Source organism: Phaseolus vulgaris, chromosome 2 (genome assembly GCF_000499845.2).
Source record: "Phaseolus vulgaris cultivar G19833 chromosome 2, P. vulgaris v2.0, whole genome shotgun sequence".
NCBI lineage: Eukaryota > Viridiplantae > Streptophyta > Magnoliopsida > Fabales > Fabaceae > Phaseolus > Phaseolus vulgaris.
Genome location: NC_023758.2, coordinates 34,945,953 through 34,964,795, shown reverse-complemented (window position 1 = coordinate 34,964,795; position 18,843 = coordinate 34,945,953). Strand labels below are relative to the sequence as shown.

The 18,843-nt window shown below is 32.2% G+C and overlaps 2 protein-coding genes across 2 annotated transcripts; one reads left to right on the top strand and one right to left on the bottom strand.

Annotated features, from left to right (window-relative positions):
• Positions 1-5,477: 5,477 nt before the first annotated feature.
• Positions 5,478-6,185, bottom strand: LOC137809404 (uncharacterized). Its single transcript, XM_068610523.1, has one exon. It carries the CDS (start codon positions 6,183-6,185, stop codon positions 5,478-5,480), a length of 708 nt encoding a protein of 235 aa, XP_068466624.1.
• A 7,171-nt stretch (positions 6,186-13,356) lies between these two features.
• LOC137811675 (V-type proton ATPase subunit F) lies at positions 13,357-17,607 on the top strand. Its single transcript, XM_068613498.1, has 5 exons — positions 13,357-13,616; positions 14,123-14,194; positions 15,617-15,698; positions 16,502-16,584; positions 17,209-17,607. Exons 2-5 carry the CDS (start codon positions 14,132-14,134, stop codon positions 17,371-17,373), a joined length of 393 nt encoding a protein of 130 aa, XP_068469599.1. The 5' UTR covers positions 13,357-13,616; positions 14,123-14,131; the 3' UTR covers positions 17,374-17,607.
• Positions 17,608-18,843: the final 1,236 nt, after the last annotated feature.

The window sequence follows — 18,843 nt, the reverse complement described above, 5'->3', positions numbered from 1 at the left end:
AAATCATATTTTAATGTTTTTAATTATAATAGTAATAAATAATGTTAAATCTAAAAAAAAAACTAAAACCCTAAACATTATAATTTTTTATTTCCATTATGTGACAATTTTATTTTTAAACAAATAATTATATTCTTTATAAACAATTCAATTTTCACAAAATAATAACTTTCTCCATTTATTATTAAAAAATCATATTTCTTCTCTAAATTTTTAAAGCTTATTCTAATTATTACAATATTTTTTATAATGTTTTTAATTATAACAGTAATAAATACGGTTAAATAAAAATAAACCCTAAACATTATCATTTTTTATTTCCATTATGTCTAAATTCTATTTTTTATAAATAATTCAATTTTTACAAAATAATAACTTTCTACGTTTATTATTAAAAAATCTTATTTCTTCTCTAAATTTTTACATCTTATTTCTTCTTTTTTTTTTTATAAAGTTTTCGTGTTAGGCATCACTATGCTACTTGACATCTCAGCTAAGCTGACACCTCAAGTAACAACAATCATCTGCCATCACATGAAAAAAAAAATATTATTAAAAAAAGAAAAAAGAAAGAAAATACAAAAATATGGGGGAACTGGACCAAAATCCATATGTTAACACAAACGATACATAGGTAGATTATACCTATTCATAAAGAATTCTAAGAACAAACTAGCTGAGAGTTTATTATACCAATGAAATGATTCTCTATGAATAAATCCTAAATTAGCCAACTTATCAACACACGCATTCCCTTCACGAAAAATGAGTTATCCTAAACCTGATTGTCTCACAAAAATTAAGACAAGTATTCCATCGATTCTAAAGCATCCACGGAACATTAGTCCTAGCAGTAAACGCAGCACAAACCAAGGCATAATCACATTCAAGCCAGACATTAGTAAGTCCCATTTTTTGAGCTTCCTCCATAGCATGTATAACTCCATAAAACTCAGCAACCAAAGCAGTTTGAACTTCAAGAAACGCTGAAAAAACACCAATAAGTTCTCCCATACTCCCACGAAAAAATACCTCCACAAGTAGCAAGACCAGGATACTCCGTAGCAGCCCCATCAATATTAATTTTGACCCAACCTAGTGAAGGAAATTCCCATCTAATAGGAAGAGGACGAAGAACTTTACCACTACGAGTCTTAATACCGAAAAACTTAATCACGTTGAAGTCCAACATATCATTCTTCATTGAAGCTTTAGACGAATTTCCCACTAGACAAGTTAAATATTTAATTATCAAAATAGCCTTAGAAACCCCAATCTTATCCTGAAATTTAGCATAATTCCTCATACGCCATATCATCCATATAGAAAAGGTTATCACCGCAAGCTTAATCAATTTAACCAAAGGACTACCATCACTCTTAATAAAAGAAAGTAGATCATCCTTATTAGAGAAATGAGAAGTAAGAAAAATTTGTCGTACCCAACTCCAAATATGCAATGCGTTAGAACATTCAAAAAATAGATGTTGAATAGATTCCTCTTGCTTTTCACAAAGCGAACACATAGAACATATATGCAAACCCTTATTCTGAATATGTTGATCTGTAGGAAGTCGCCCATGAAAATTTTTCCAGAGTACTAGAGTTTTGGAAGGCGGAATAGATGAAGACCAAATGAATTTACCCCAACCACCTGGAACTCTTGGTTCCAAGAAAAAAGTCCTAGCCGATTTAAGAGTGAAACGACCAGACTCATTTAGAATCCAATTAGGAATATCCTGATCCTCTCTAATCATGATATGATTAAAAAAATGAGGCATCTGCTGTAAAGAGAAGGGAATATTCCAATCACAACCTGTCCAAAATTGAGAGACTGTATCCGGAATGCTAACACCATCAGATAACCCTGCAATATTTGCTAAAGAAGTAGTAGAGCACCATTTATCATTCCAGAAATTAATAAAAGAACCTGTACCAACAGTCCAAGAAGTATAGTCAAGTATGGTAGAATAAAATTGCTTAATTCCAGGCCAGAGAGAGGAAGATCTATAAACCGTTCTAAATTCATATTTTGATTTAAGAACCCTGGCTTTCAAGAGTAAAGACCAAGGTTTGTCGCTATAAGCAAAGTTCCAAGCAAGCTTAAGAAGATATGCATTATTTTCATGATGAAGATTAATGATATTCAAGCCTCCATCCTCAAGAGGTGAACAAATTTTCCCCCAATTAACGGTAGCAATACCTTTTTTCAGAATATCACCAGTCCAAATAAAATTCTGACACCGCTGCTCAACTTGCTTAATAAGTGAAACATGCCACTTATACATATTAAAACTATAAGCTAGAGATCCAGTAATCATTGTATTGACCAGCTGAATTCGACCCATCATGCTAAGAGATTTACCTTTCCAAGATGCTAGCTTCAATTTAACTTTATCAGCCAAAGGTTGAAAAAACCGACACTTTGGAGCACCAACAAAGATAGGCACTCCTAAATAATTGAAAGACAAACAACCATGACTACAGGAAAGAATATTTTGAATTTTGGTGACAAATCTTGGAGAATTATCCATGGTGAAGAAACTACTTTTAGAGTTATTAATATATTGACCAGAAAAATCACCATATATTTTAAGAAAAGAACTCAAATTTCTAAGGGATTTAATATCCCCCCTACAAAAAATAAATATGTCATCAGCATACAAAATATGAGAGGGAGTGAGATAACCTTGCGGACTGGCCATATTTAAAATCTTCTTATCATTCACAAGCTTAGAGAGACCTCTACTAAGAACTTCCTCTGCAAGACAGAAAAGTAAAGGAGACAATGGATCACCTTGTCTTACCCCTCGACTGCAAGGAAAAAAACCCACCAAACTACCACTTATTCTTATAGAAAGCATAGCTGAACAGAGAATTGTACTAATCCAACCGACAAATGAGGGGTGAAAACCAAAGCGTTTTAAAACTAATAATAAAAACTTCCAACTCAGAGTGTCAAAAGCTTTATGAATATCAACTTTGTAAGCCACATTACCTCCTCTAACCTTTTTAGAAAGCATGTTAATAGCTTCAGAAGCAATACCAATGCAATCCTGAATTTGTCTACCCTGCACAAATCCATATTGATTAGGAGAAATGATTCTAGCAGCCACAAGTGCAAGCCTATCCGCCAGTATCTTGGAAATAATCTTAAACTTGAAATTAGCAACATCAATTGGCCTGTAATCTTTAATGGAATAAGCACCCTGAACCTTTGGAATAAGGGATACCACATTACTGTTCATTCTAGGGAGAACCCAATTATGTTTAAAAAACTGTTGAACAGCATTGCAAACATCTGTCCCAATAATTTCCCAGCAAAAATGATAGAAAACACCACCAAAACCATCAGGACCAGGAGCACTATTACCGTTAAGATTAAAAACAACATTTTTAATTTCAGAAAAATCTGGACATTTAATCAACTTCATATTCTCCTTAAAGAAAACCATCGCAGGAATATAAGTACCAATAAAATCTTCCATATTATCAGTATCCAGAACATTAGAAATAGACTCAGCATAAAGATTTTTATAAAAGTGCAAAATATGATCCTCAATGATTTTAGGATCCTCCGTAACCTCATTATCAATCCGTAGACGATGAATCCCACTAGAATTATTTCTCCTTTTGACCACCGCATGGAAAAAAGCAGTATTTCGATCTCCATCCTTGAACCATGACATCCTAGCCCTTTCTTTCCAAAACAAATATTGACAGTGAAGAGCATGATCAAGCTCCTCCTTAGCAATCTTTTCTTGACAGAGAAGTCCGTCACTATCAGACAAACTAGCAGTCTCTAAGCTTTTTTGAATACCAAGAAGGATGCCCTGCTTAAGAAGAACTCCATTATGAACATTACCAAAAGAATTTTTATTCCAGTCTCGGAGCTCAAGTTTCAACCTTTTTAACTTATGTTGCAAGATAAACATGGGACAACCAACAACCTGATTAGCCCAAGAATCATGAATAAGCTTTAGACACGAAGTGTCCTGAAGCCACATCGAAAAGAAACGAAAATTGCTAACCTTCCGCAAAGAATTACTAGCAAGACTAGCAAGAATAGGGGAATGATCAGAACAATTTTTAACAAGAACCTGATAAGTACAAGATTCTCATTCATCCAAACACACTCCATTACATAAAGCCCTATCCAGTCTTCTGTGAATTCTATGCAACCCTCTCCTTCCGTTACACCAAGTATAACAAGATCCAGTAAAAGGCATACAAGAAAGATCATTTGCATTAATCCAGTCCAGGAATTCATTGCAAGAAACCTGATTAGGAGCCACCCCCCTTTTACAGTCATCCGCCGAGAGCACAGCTTTAAAATCTCCCAGAATACACCAAGGCCCTATGAAGAAACTAAGATCCCTCCATAAAAATCGTCTAGACAAGTATGTGTTAGCACCATAAACACCTGCAAAGCTAAAACTTTTATCCTGCAAACGACAAGTTACAGAGATAAATTGATCATTAACCAAGAAATTTTGGACAAGATTAGGAACCGACAAACACCAAAGCTTAGCAACTTTATTAACAATAGGAGACGTAGCCACCAAATGCATATTAACATATTTGAAAAGGACGTCGAAAGCATTAGTGTACGGCATCATGGGTTCAGCAAGAAAAACCAGTTGAGGTTTATGTAGGTTAAGTAAACTAAGCAACATCTCCACAGTTTTGTGGTTTCCCAATCCTCTGACATTCCAAAAAAAAATGAAAAGACCTTCATTGCGACGTTGTAGAGAGAACTGCCTTAGCAGTTTTCCTGGATTTACCAGTCCCCTTAGGTGGTCTCCCTGGTTTTCTTTTAGTGCGAACTGTTTCCTCCCCATTATCACTGTCATCCTCCTCCATGTCATTAGAGTCAGCCCAAAATTTTGAAATAACCTGATTTTCAATATGATCAGAATTAATTCCAACAATGGTAGGCAGAATAGTTGACGCTCCAATAAGAGAATCACCTCCCACATCTGTAGTTTCCAAACCATCAAGAGCAGAAAATTGATTTTGAAGGACCAACGATATTGCTTTAACATCCCCAAGATATTTAGCCTTCCGAGGGGAGGTATGAGGCGACTGAGATAGTACAGTCACAATAGCAAAGACCTCCACATTAGGAACTGGTGCATTAGTATCTGCATGTGATTTAACCCTCCGAGGAGAGGTAGTACGCAACGGAGATGGTACAATCACAGGAACAGATACCTCCACATGATGATCATCAATAAAAGTTGTTAGAATTTGACTCTGAGTCCTTAACTTGCATAACAACAAGTGAATCCAAAGTGGGAGTGGACAACCCCTGCTTGGGTGAGGACTTATCATGATCTGAAGCATCCTCAAGAGGAGGCATATCTGCAAAATCATCTTCCACTCCACCTGTTTCATCAACTTTCAACTTATCAATGAGGCCTTCCACGAGTTTTGTCTCCGGATCTTTTTTTCTATATTCTTTACGTTGTTTAGGAATCACGGTCCTCCCTTTGTCCCGTTCATCAGAAGATGCCTTCTGAGAAGGTTTATGTTGAGGCCCAGAACACGACCCTGGTCATGGATCGCCCGACACTGAGCAAGCTCGTGCCCAATCATCTTACAATGAGAGCAAAATGGAGGGAGCCATTCATATTCCACACCAGCTACAAAAGCAAAGTCTGGACGTTCAACTAAAAGTTGATCAGAGAGATGGGACAGTAGATCAATATCCACCAACACTCTAGCAAACATACCCCTATTCTTTCTCATAGTATGCTCATCCAAAGACAAAGGAGTACCAAGGCCTCTAACGATGGAATATATTGTCTTTGGTTTCCAATACTCCAAAGGCAAATGGTAGATTCTAACCCATGTTTGAGCTTTGGTACTCTTCATGGTAGCTGGGACAAAGTCTTTTGTCCAGGCAAACAATCTCAATAAACCATGAGATAACTTCAGCGAACCCATCCCAAGGGCCCATCGCATGTCTTCTATAGAAGCGAACTCAAACTCATAGAAACCTTTTTCAAGAGGAATTGCTTTCCATGGTCCAAGAGCTTTCCACACCGGCTGCAACTTTTTAGTTAAATCTAGGTGTGTGAGAGGTTTATCCCCCTTAGATAGAATAACCCGACCATGGAGATGGGTTTTGCAATCCTCAAGACCAGCCAAGTAATCTACCTCATCAATTCGGACAACAATCATGTCACCCTTAATACAAGGGGTAGGTAGCTGGGACAAAGGAATGTCACATGTATTTCCCAAAGCCTAAGCAAAAGTCTTCCTTTGACCGGACATAGAGTATACTTTATTATCAGGATATACTTTTCGATCCATCAAACAAGTCCATGGAATGAGGAAACCCGCAGAGCCCTCCGCCATTTTAAAAGGCTAACAAGTTGCCGCCAAAAACTTCCGCAAGACACACGAAATAGCGATCGCACCGCACCACCACGTGAGCCACCACCTCTGCAGTCACCGCCGTCGACCGCGCCGGACCTGTAGTAGAAAACCCTAAAACCCCCAAATCTTAAAATGGGGGTGATCCTATTTGAGGGAAGGATTTGGTTTTCACCGCCTACGGTCTATTTTGATCAGAAGAGAAAGAGGAAGAAGAATCAATGCAGTGAAGAACGCGGAGGGGAATTGGAATTGGAGAGCGAAGTAGCGGCTCCGCGCGGCATTGAGCGAAGCGAAAACGAAACCCTCAAAAAGAATTCCAAAAGGTTTATGATTGGGGTGAAAAAAATGAGTTTTTTACAACTTATTTCTAATTACATTTTTTATAATGTTTTTAATTATAACAGTAATAAATAATGTTAAATCTAAAAAAACTAAAACCCTAAACATTATAATTTTTTATTTCCATTCTGTGACAATTTTATTTTTAAATAAATAATTATATTCTTTATAAACAATTCAATTTTCACAAAATAATAACTTTCTACATTTATTATTAAAAAATCATATTTCTTCTATCAATTTTTAAAGCTTATTCTAATTACTACAATATTTTTTATAATTTTTTAATTATAACAGTAATAAATACCATTTTCTAACAGTGTAAAGTTCAGTGCAAATTGCATGCCATTTTGTCGTGTTGCATGAGAGGCACATACGTGGAAGAAGAAGTGAAAAAGATAAGGTTACATTCGTAACTACCAACATCTGACGTGGCTTTCTTTCCACACTTTCTCCTTTTCTCTTCATTCCTCAGAATCATCACTTCCCCTCTACTTTCTCACCATCTTCTCTCTCACTCACATCCACCTATAGAACCAAACGGGGGTGGCACTGCGACATCCGTCGTCGACTACAGTCCACCCCCAGAACCAAACATTGCATAAGTCTTTTACAAACCTTTTACTAAAGCTCATCAATCCATGAAAACTTTTTTCTTTCGTGAGTGTGGTTAGATTTGGTTATTCTCTTATAGTTTTAGTATTTGCTTAATCCATATAAACTCTTTTGAAACTCAATAAATTCTAAGAATAATATTATTCATGTAAAAGGAACATTTTGTTCATGTTTTCATACAAACATTCTTTTTATGGGTTTCCAAAACATACCTAAGATGACTAAGATGTTCATTTCTTAATAAGAAATATAATAATATACAATAAATGTAACAACCTAGAGAGGATATGGACATAAAACATATAATAGCATATATTGATAATGAAATTTATGATAAGGAGACACTTATACAATATGAGTAAGTGTCACACATTGATGTCACTGAGTTAAACGATATAAACAAACTGAAACATACTATTATAAATAAAGCACTTTATAGAATTGGCCCAGAGATTATACATATATTCAAAATAAACAATAAATTATGTCACTTTGAAATAAAATCACACCATTTTTTTCACAATATATTTCATAACTTAGTGTTTCAAAATGAATAAAGAAATTATATATCAAATGTAAATAAATAACTAAAATTTAACTCATCAAAGAGTAAAGTATTATTGTCTCTTAAAAAATCTCTTTAATTTTTTTGTTTTTGTCCTGTTTATTAGTGTTGAGGTCAAACATTTTTAGAAGTGTCCATTTTATCTTTGTCGTGAATTCTCAGTATTTATACCAACTAGGGAATTCAAACCTAAGAGGTTTTCATATCCTCTAAGATTCATTTAGTGATGAAGATTTGAATATATTTTGAGTGATATATTTCCAACAAACATATTTTACCATTTCTTTTCTCAAACAACTCACCAAAATAGACCACATTTTAAACTTTAGCTTACTAAAAACTATGTTTGAAATTAAATGGAATTATATCTGTCAATAACTCTCATAAAAACTAATGTCTCTATGTAAAAGAATTATATTTAAAAAAAATAAAGATTTTAGAAGTTACTCAAAATGAACGTCTTTGTATAAAAGCGTTAAAAGATGAATATGTCTTTGTATCAGATCATGACAGGCGCAAATGTTTCGTCTAATGATGATAAACGTAATGTTTCGTCTTATGATGATTGATGTAATTCTTCACTTGATGATGATAGAGTAATGTTTCATCTAATGATGATAAATGCAATGTTTCTCCTAATGACAAGAGTCACAAAGCACCTCGCATACATAACTTCATATGATAAACTTATGCTTGTATAGATGATAAAGAGACGTGCGTGATCTTAAGCATTTTCATGGTGCAATTCTAATATTATAAATTCTTATTCAACATTATAGAGATTATTCATCTAATCAATCTTACAACAAAATCTCATAAACATTTGTCTACATCAAATATCTTTTGAAGAATGCACCAATACTACTCCATACCAACAACATTTATGAAAATATGGAATGTCAGTTATGCATATACCATCAGCCTTGTACAATCTACCTTTTAATCTAGTTTGGATAAAACATATTTGACCTAGGTTTGATAAGTTATGCCAAGTATTAGGTTGTTGTTTGAAGAAGATATATGAAATTAATGCTACATGAAAAACATGTAATGCATATTTACGATGAACATGGACAAACATAACATGAAGAAGAAGACATTCTCTATCACACAAATGCTAGAAAGAATTTGCTATGACTCTTTCAGAAAAATCTATATATAAAAGATGTCTTCAAAGAAGAAAGGTTATGAATCTACAAATTGATGAACTTATAATTTATGTATAGAGTTGAAATCTATGTATAATCTATGAACTTGATATTTTAAAAAAATTATTGAACAAAATAAAAAAGATATTTTTTATTACTAAAATGTTTTTTTTTCTAAATTTTCAATTTAACTTTTAAAATATATTTTATATTTATATTTTCTAAATCAATTCTAGTATATTGTTTCAACATTTTATTATTATTATTATTATTCAAACAAAATTGGGTGTTGACACATATGGAGAAGTAACATTAAGCAATTTACACTTCAATCTAGGATGCTTTAATTAATGTGATATCTCCAAAGAAATAGCATTGAGATGATTAATACCTCATCTTAGGACATTTGAGTCAATATGACCCCTATCGAGAATAAATACCAAAATGATTTACACATGGGACTAGGATGCTTCGTTGAAACTTGGTCCCTCTAAAAAAAAGTAGTACTACAATTAATACATTGGTTCATAATGCTAAAGTGACCCAAAGTGACTCAAATGAATAAAAAAAAGTTATTATAAAACAATTTACCTTATAAAATGCATGCGACACTTGTTAAAACAATTAAAAATAAAGAACTTTACACATAAACATAAAAAAGAAGCATGAACAAATTACTATCATTTCAAAAGTTATAGTGAAGTTATTAATGACTTAAATTGCATTACCACGAGCTATGCAACACCAAAAACTGAGTGAGAACAACCTACTCCAAGTTCATTGCAATGTCCCATTGTCATTGCTATGATTGTTACCTCCATTAAGAGGTGTCAATGGTCAATTGAGATTGTTCACCTCATCTGACATCTCCACCATCATAAGGTTTTTCCAACATCAAAGTTTCATTCATCATTGTGATGATTCTTGATCTTTTCCCGCACACTTGTTTAGCATGATGAGAGAGAAAAAGTCATGTTAGTCAAACTCTACTTGAGACCTTAAATCTCGAGAAATCATTGTTTCTCATTCTCCTTGAACAATAAGCAACTTTCTTCCAGCTTAGCCTTGTCAATCATCATTTAAGTATTCCTTGGATCTTGCTCTTTATTTTTTCTTCCAAAGAGTGTTTTGGCATTTAAGGCCTTCTTTAACGAGTTGTTTGACTCACTCAACCAACTCTTTCTTCAACTTATTTACCTTAGTAGAGGTGCCACCTTTTATTAGCTCGATCTACATCCTCTTACCCATAAATATGAAGTGAGCATACAACTCCATAAAAGCATCAAAACAATTCCTTTGAAGAGGGCAACTGATACATCTTCCTATAGGCAACACTTAAACTAAAACTCAATTTTTTTGATAATTGGAGACCTCAATCGAGAAAACCATGAGCTAAGGTACTCATTGTGATCTCATGCGCTCAATGGAACCACTTAGGAGATCGTGTCGAGGAGGATTTCTTGGTGAGATATTTTCAAGAAGACTTATTCTTTTGGTGGTGTTTCCTCTTTGAATCTTGAGGCTGATGAAGATCGACAACCATATCCTCCTATGTCGAGGGACGCTTTCTGCTGTCATTTTTCCTTTGTCAACAGTGGTGGCCTAACACTTCAAATGAAACTCCTTGAAGTAATTCTTGCCCAAAGGGTTATCGAATGCCATTAAATCTTAAATAAATAAAAACTCAACCAAGTTAAAATAAAATAAAAACATAATATTGTAAAATAGAGACATAAGGTGACAAATATGCACTAAGGAATTCCTAGTTAGGGAGTTTTCGATAAAGTTGATCTAGGACTGATAGTGTCATCAGATCCTTTTTGGTCATCAACGACCTTGACCAAATATGATAGCTTACAAGGTTCTTAATCTAATAGAAAAGGAAACTTGAGTTTGTCACAATCATAAAAATAGGATCAACCTCCTTTCTCCATTAAAACCTTGAAAAAGTCCCTCATAAAATTCTTGTAAGAAGATGTCAATGGGATAAGAAGCTAAGTTCCAAGTTAACCAATTAATAACAACCACCATACTTGGTCTCCTAGCCTAGTACTATAAAAAAAAAACTAAAAAAAAAACTAAAGGAAATAAAACATGGATGCCTATTATTAGACAAGAATAAAAATAAAAATACTCATCACCTAACCCCACCCAACCATGACACATATTGTCATTTGTCTGATAGTGATAAAATGTTATGATATTGTCAGGACCATAAACCTTTATAATGTCCACACTTTGAATAAAGAACTATATTTAGAAAAGTACACATGAACCCATGGTCCGCCCTATTCTAACCTTCCTTTCAAGGTGGGTCATTCTTGACTTACTCCTCAACCTCCTTCGTAACCAAAATTTATACCAGTTGATTAACCTTATTACCATTGGATCTCGTCCAACTAGAAGTCTTTTGGTGGGGCTCATAAATGTCACACATACTCAAAGAATTATCCAAGTCATACTTAGACATTCAAGGTGGGTCATTCTTGACTTACTCCTCAACCTCCTTCATAATCAAAATTTATACCAGTTGATTAACCTTATTACCATTGGATCTCGTCCAACTAGAAGTCTTTTGGTGGGACTCATAAATGTCACACATACTCAAAGAATTATCCAAGTCATACTTAGACATTGTGACAGGACCAACAAAATCAAGAAAATCTAGCATCTTGACAATGTGAATAACACCACATGACTGATAAGGCCAAGAAAAAACAATTAAATTGAGACCTTCTCGAATTAAAGTAAACATTATTAATTTAATCAATTACGTAATAACACACCTTTAAATTAATTTTCATGCAAAAAAAACAACTAAATCAAGATTAAGAACAACATGTACTCATATTCAAATACACATGCACGTCAGCGATGAGTTAACATAAAATATTTGAACATCCTAATCCATACTGAAAATTCGTTAGTCACGTAAAATAAACCTATCAAAGACTTATTCCAATAGTTTTCTTACTATAAATATTCATAAAATATAAAATTTGGACTAGGAACAAAAATCAATTTCACGTGAAAGTATATAGACGAAAAATATATTTAACCTTTAATTATATGAATAAATTTGAAAGAAAGCAATAACTTAAACATGATTCTAAACTCATGAGAACATGGTATTGTTTTTAGTTAAGTGACAAAAATCTATCCAATAATTACAAGGAATGTATGAAATTTTATACGCATAATGAAACATTTTTATTTGCTTTACTTTTTACTTGTAATGCAATCACTTTTACCTTCCTTAGTACATACCAAATTATATTAGTTATCTTCCTAAAACGAGTACCGATACCAAATCATTTTACCATTGCAAATTATTTATAGAATTATATAATTCTCTCCAATAAATTAAATTCCATTCCAACATAATCCTTAATATTCACCTCTTTTTCCAAAGTAATTTACTACTCATCCAATCAAACTTTTGTTACCAATCAAGGGTACTGTTATTTGTTTTTGTACTTCTTTAAAACATTAAAAAAGAAAAACTAACAGACTCGTCCATCTCCTATAACTAACAAAATACAAGTAAAAATAAATGAATTGTAGTTTGTAAAAACCAAAATTAAAAAATAAATAAATTATAAATACCAAAACAAATAATTTCTTTAAAATATCAGAATAAAAATAACTTTATATTATAACGACTAACAAATTATTTTAGGCATAAAAACAATTATTGCTGTACATTTGTTATATGTATTCGTGTTATATATATTAGTATCAATATTCGTATAAAATATACGGAAAAAAAATCAGTGAGTATCATAAATAAATAAAAAATTTAATGAAATGTAAGTGACGAAAATACAGAGAGAATGTAGGTTGCGTTATATTTCAATAATATGGAGATACTCTTACTAAATTCTGAAATATTTTAGATAAAATTTAAGAAATCAATCAATAAAATATAGTATTGAATATTACAGTGTCTATTATGATTTTAGTAAATCTTTTACACAAAACTATGCACATGTATATTATTTTTACGATAATAAAAAGTAAAAGATATAATTAAAAATTAGATATTATAAGTATTATTAAAATAAAAAGTAATTTTTATTAGTTTTATAACGTTATAATTATTGAAGATTATAATTATTTATTATAAATAGTTTTTATTTTAACTATTAATAAAAAAATTATTTACCGCCTTTTAAACTTCAAATTTATTTTGTTATGATTTTACTTTTACAATATATTTATCCTTTTTAATTTATAAAAAAGCAATATTAATTTTATATTATAAAAAATTAATTGATATTTAATGATTTTAGATTTGTCTAGTGCCACTACGAAGATACAGGTTAGCATTTTCTAAAAAAGTTAATTTTAATTGTAATTTTCATTACACTGCATGATGATAAAGGGAAAAAAATAGAAAATTAAAACGGCTGAAAAAGGTGAGAGAACAAGGTCGAAATTGTTAGCACCTATAATTGTTGGAGCTCCATAACAGACCGGACTCCTCCCTGGCTCCATCCACGCGCCGCCGTACTCTCTGAGATCCTCCGTTGTCTCCGCCCTCTGCCTTGCCGGTTTTCTGATCTGGTGCGTTCTATTTCTTCTATGCTCTGGGTTGTGAAAATTGGAATTTAGTTCTTTAGATCCTGTTATCGGTTACTTCGATCCTCTACGAGGAATTTCAGCGCATAATTGTGTTAAATTCTCTTTAAACAGAGGCTAGATTGTTGTACGTATGCTTCAATTCGCATTCCATTTTTTCGATTTACAGATCTTTTAATTGCGATTAATGACAACTAAAGGGACCGTAACTTTAGTGGATCACGTTTAAAGTGTCTAAGATCTGTGATTATTTACTGTTTAGAAGCACTCAGATTGCCTTAGAATTATAATTTTCTATTGAGATTAGTTTTGGGATTCCCATGAAAAATTGGGGTAAATTGTTCGGAGAAGAGTTTTTCTTGAAAAAACTTATGAATGGATAATATGATTTGATTTAGGAATGAAATATCATTTAAATTTTATTGCTTTATACTGGTTACTGTCTAACTAATAACCCTGACGTCTGTTGTCTCCCTTGTTTTTACCTCCAGTGATACCCAATGGCCAACAGAGTTCAAATTCCTACCAACAATTCAGCACTCATTGCCATGATTGCAGATGAGGTAAGAATGTGGCGATTGTACGCTTTCTTGAATGCTGAACAACAAATACTGCTTGTTTGTGATGCATGCCTTTTAGGTTTTCCCGGGCACATTTAAAATTTCAGTTTGTGAAAGTTGAAATAAGTATTGAGTATAATTATAATTTACTACCTATACTTTAATTTGTTACTTGGAAATTAGAGTATGTTCAGTTGAATTATGCTGATTGTTGCTTCATGAGATACGATTGTTTAGTATTTTATGCAATATAGAAGTTCTCTTCTGTCTTGTTGGGATCATGTTGTCTAAAAGACTTAAAGTAGATGATATTATAATTAGGATCCAGCAATGTTTCTGTGGGGATTATAGCTACGAATCATCCTAGCTAGTATGTTTATGACTGCTAGAGAAAGTTGCAATATTTTGGAGCTCTCTTTTGCCATCAGTCTGTTAGTGATTAAGCACCACTGCATGCGGGATGATTAAAAATATATTTTATTCTGTTTCTCGGTACAGAACAATAAAAAGGCTTAGGATTTGTCCGGTTAGGCTTAAAGTTTCTTAAGTGGTTCAGACATTTTGGGTTATAAAAACAGTGGATTGAATTAATAGCATCCTGAGGACATATGAAGCCAAGGGTTGTAAGCCGTGATGAGTTTGGTTGTTCAGGATTCAAGTTTATCAGAATTTAGATTCTGTGCAAGAAGCTAATTTGGCTGTTTATGATTTGAAAGTTCTCTGAGTAAACTCAAGCAAGAATTATTGGAAAAGAAAATGGAGTAGTGAGGTTGTTATTATCATCCAAAGAATTAAATATGTAACCTGAAAAAAACTGAAAAAAAAGATTTAGAAATTGTGGGTAAAAGAGAAATTAACCCAGGTGTCACAATTAGGGTCTTGGGCATCAAGCATTTGATTGATTGATTACACTAAGATGCACGAAGAGAGAGTTATTTGCTGCCATGGTAAGATATAAGCTGATCGCCTATTTAATAATATGATAGTTGAGTGCATCAATTAAATAATAGTGTCAGACTTATTAAAGTTTCATCCACTAACTAACATAATCTAACCCCAAAAATAGAGAAAAACACAAGGGAAAACACACCTATAGAGTACAAACAAAAAACCCATACATTGACAGTTCAGCACAACTAGATTCTTGGCTTTACAACCTTAACAGAAGAGTACTGAAATACCCCTATTGCTTAAAAGTTACTGTAATAATTAAAAATAAACAGCCATTCTACTAAGAAATTAGCCCCAATCAAATTGAAACCAATTATTGAGATATTTTATTCTTCAAGATTATGTTTTAATGTTCAAATGCTGACTGCACCAGTTCCCCATTCTATTATAGTTGTAATTTTTTTGTAATTGGTTTTATGATTTAAATGATTGAAACATACTAAAGGTTTACAATGACTACTTTATTTTACACAGGACACCGTAGTTGGGTTTCTGTTGGCTGGAGTGGGAAATGTTGACATACGTAGGAAGACAAATTACCTCATTGTGGATGCAAGTATGCTATTGACCTATATTTTACCTACTATTCTATAATCTTTGTGTATGCTTGGTATCAATCCCCTAAACCACAATCTTTTTCTTGTTAATTTGTACATTGGGAAACGAAGTGGCTCCTTACCCTTTTTAGTTGCCATCCAAATTGTGACACCCAATAAAAAATATACCTATGTTCCTGTTAAGGTATGTGTTCTATTTAAGACATCATAAATAAAAATAGTGATGTACTCTTCCTTAATAGGATAGAGGTGAAGAAGTAAAGGATGTGTTTGGTTTGAAAAGGACAACTTTATTTCCTGTTTTCAGTAAAATGCTACCTTGTTTTCACTTTGTTTCTTGTTTATAAAGATTTGTACAGGTTCGTTTTCACCTTTCCTATATAAATATTTGAAAAAAAAAATAACATTTTCCTAATTTTTAGTAAAAATAGGAAATTCAAACAAAACAAGTTTAAAAAAGAAAACAGGCCTCAAGGTTTTCTATATATGAAAGTTCATATTCCTTATCTGCGGTACATGAGAAAGGATAGAGAGTACTTTTTATATCCTTAGACACTTGTCATCGTAAGAAATCTTTATTGTGTGTCCATTATTTTTATTATTTTCTCACTGGTTATTAGTAGATATTCTAGAAACTATTGGTTTGATCCGGCTAAAACCTCAGATAGTGCTTGGGTTACTACAGATTTACACAATAACATTTTTGTGTGTCAAAAGTGTCTCATTCTGAAGTATGCTTGATCAGTTTGAAATCAAGTTGATTTTACTTTATGTTCTTGTTTTATCTTGATTTGATTTTCAGAAACAACTGTCAAACAAATTGAGGATGCATTCAAAGAATTTACAACAAGGGAGGATATTGCAATTGTGCTGATTAGCCAATATGTAAGTCATATTTCATGGTTATAATAAATGGTCCAGGCTGTTGTGTGCTTGCTTGTTAGTTAACACTATATCTGCAATTGTTTTCCTACTTCATATGGCCTGAAACATGATCTTATCTTATTATTTCTGTAAGCCTTTTTATTTACTGTTAGCTGTAGTTTAGCTCATGTTCTGCCTCGTAATCAAAGTTATTATCGTGAGAATTAGGAAAATCTGGAAGGAGGTTCCAAACATGCATGAGGTTTTTAATGAACAAATTGCACAATGAATAATGCCATTCAATAGTTGAGTTTTACTGGTCTGACCGAGGGGCAATATATCACTCCCCTGCTTTTCAGAAGTAATACTGTGGATTTAAATGTTGCCAAGTCATTTGGTTTTTCACATTTGGTTAAATTGTTAGCTTCATTTCTTGTTTTTTTTTTCTCTTTCTGCCATCCTGTTATACTGCTTTAGATTCAAAATGTATTCGGTTTACTTTTTTCTTTTGTTCGCCATCTTCGTGCATATTTGACTTTTACTTGTTTCGTAAGCTTGGGTTATGACCCTGCTACCCCCCAACCCGTGCTGTACCTGCATGTTTTCCAAAACTTCAAAGATCTTAGACTTTCTTTCGTTGTGCAGGTTGCAAATATGATAAGGTTTTTGGTTGATAGTTATAACAAGCCTGTTCCTGCAATTCTTGAAATCCCTTCTAAAGACCATCCTTATGATCCGGCACATGATTCAGTTCTGTCACGAGTGAAGTATCTCTTTAATACTGAATCGGTTGCATCTGGGAGACGTTGAACTCATCCTTTACTGTTGCAGCTTTTTCGGTGCTTATTGTTTTTGTTTGTACATTATGGTTAAATAATCTTTTCTTGAAATTCTGAGTTCAATGTAGCCTAAATAATTTGTGTTGTCTGGGGATAGTTCTAAGTTATTGCCACAGAACTTCAAGATGGACGAATATTTTCTGGTTTCATGTCAGATTCAGATTAGCTTGAAATATGCGTTTATATATCATCTCTCACTGACTAATTTCCACCGTGGGATTGAAGTTTGCATGTTTAGACATTTGGTATTCCTTTTTCTTTTTGGCAATGCCTTTGCAGTTTACATCCTCGGCGATCTCTTTCTCAATCTAACGCATACGTTTGTCACAAACTGATTATTTTTAAAATAATTTCTGATCTCCGTTTTAATAAGATTTTACATTTTTTTAATTTCTGATTATTTTGAGAAGTCGGAAAAAATTATGAAAATCTTATCATAATTTTGCTTTTTATAGAGAGAAAAAAATAGGTGAGAAATAAAATATGATTGTGCTTTTTATTGAAAAGAAAATAAAGAGAAGTGAAATTAAAGGTAAAGTAACAAAACTCATAATATTACTGAGAAACATTTGTCAAAGTTCAAAATAAATTATTTCATACTTTCAATGCATTAGACGAGTTAGAAGTATTAACGATTGGGAGAAAATAAAATTTAAACCAATCAAGTATTGGTTTGGTTTTAAAAAAGACTGGTTTTAATCTAAACAAAATCGAAAACAATTTAATTTGGTTTGTTTGGAATTAATTGGATTTATTTTTATGTAAATATGCAAAATTTTCTTTCGTGAAAAAGAAAAAAAATATTTTGTTAAAAAATTTGCATATACTTTATTCCTCAGAAAAGATAAATATTTTTGTATTGAGATTTACATCAAATGATAACAAAGATAATAAAAAACTATATAGTAATATCATAAAATTTCATACATAATAATTAATAATAAAAAAATAATATATCATAGTTTAGTTTGGATTTATTGAATTTGTATATAACAAATTCAATATCTTAATCAATTATAATCGAATTTGATTTGTTTTGGTTCAAAATGGGCTATGATTAAGCTAAATATTCGAAACAATTTAATTGATCTGTTTTAAACTCAAGTCAATTGGGTTGATTCCTTTCTCAGGTAGTTATTTTGCTTATCTTTCAATCAATATTCTAATAATTATGCCAAACCACTAGTTTCCTAGGTTGCTAAAAGTTCAATTTTTTTAAATTTCAGATAATAGAAATTATAAAAAAAAATTCAATGCAACAATAGTTTAAATTGACAAATAAAAAAAATAAAAAAATTTAATTTAATTAATATTCACTAGTTCTACTCATTTAAAAAAAAATAAGTTGTTCAAATACAAATTTGGCTAACAACAAACAAATGATGCATTATCATCGAGTTCAATTAAGTAATAATAGGATATCACAGATTAGTATATATCA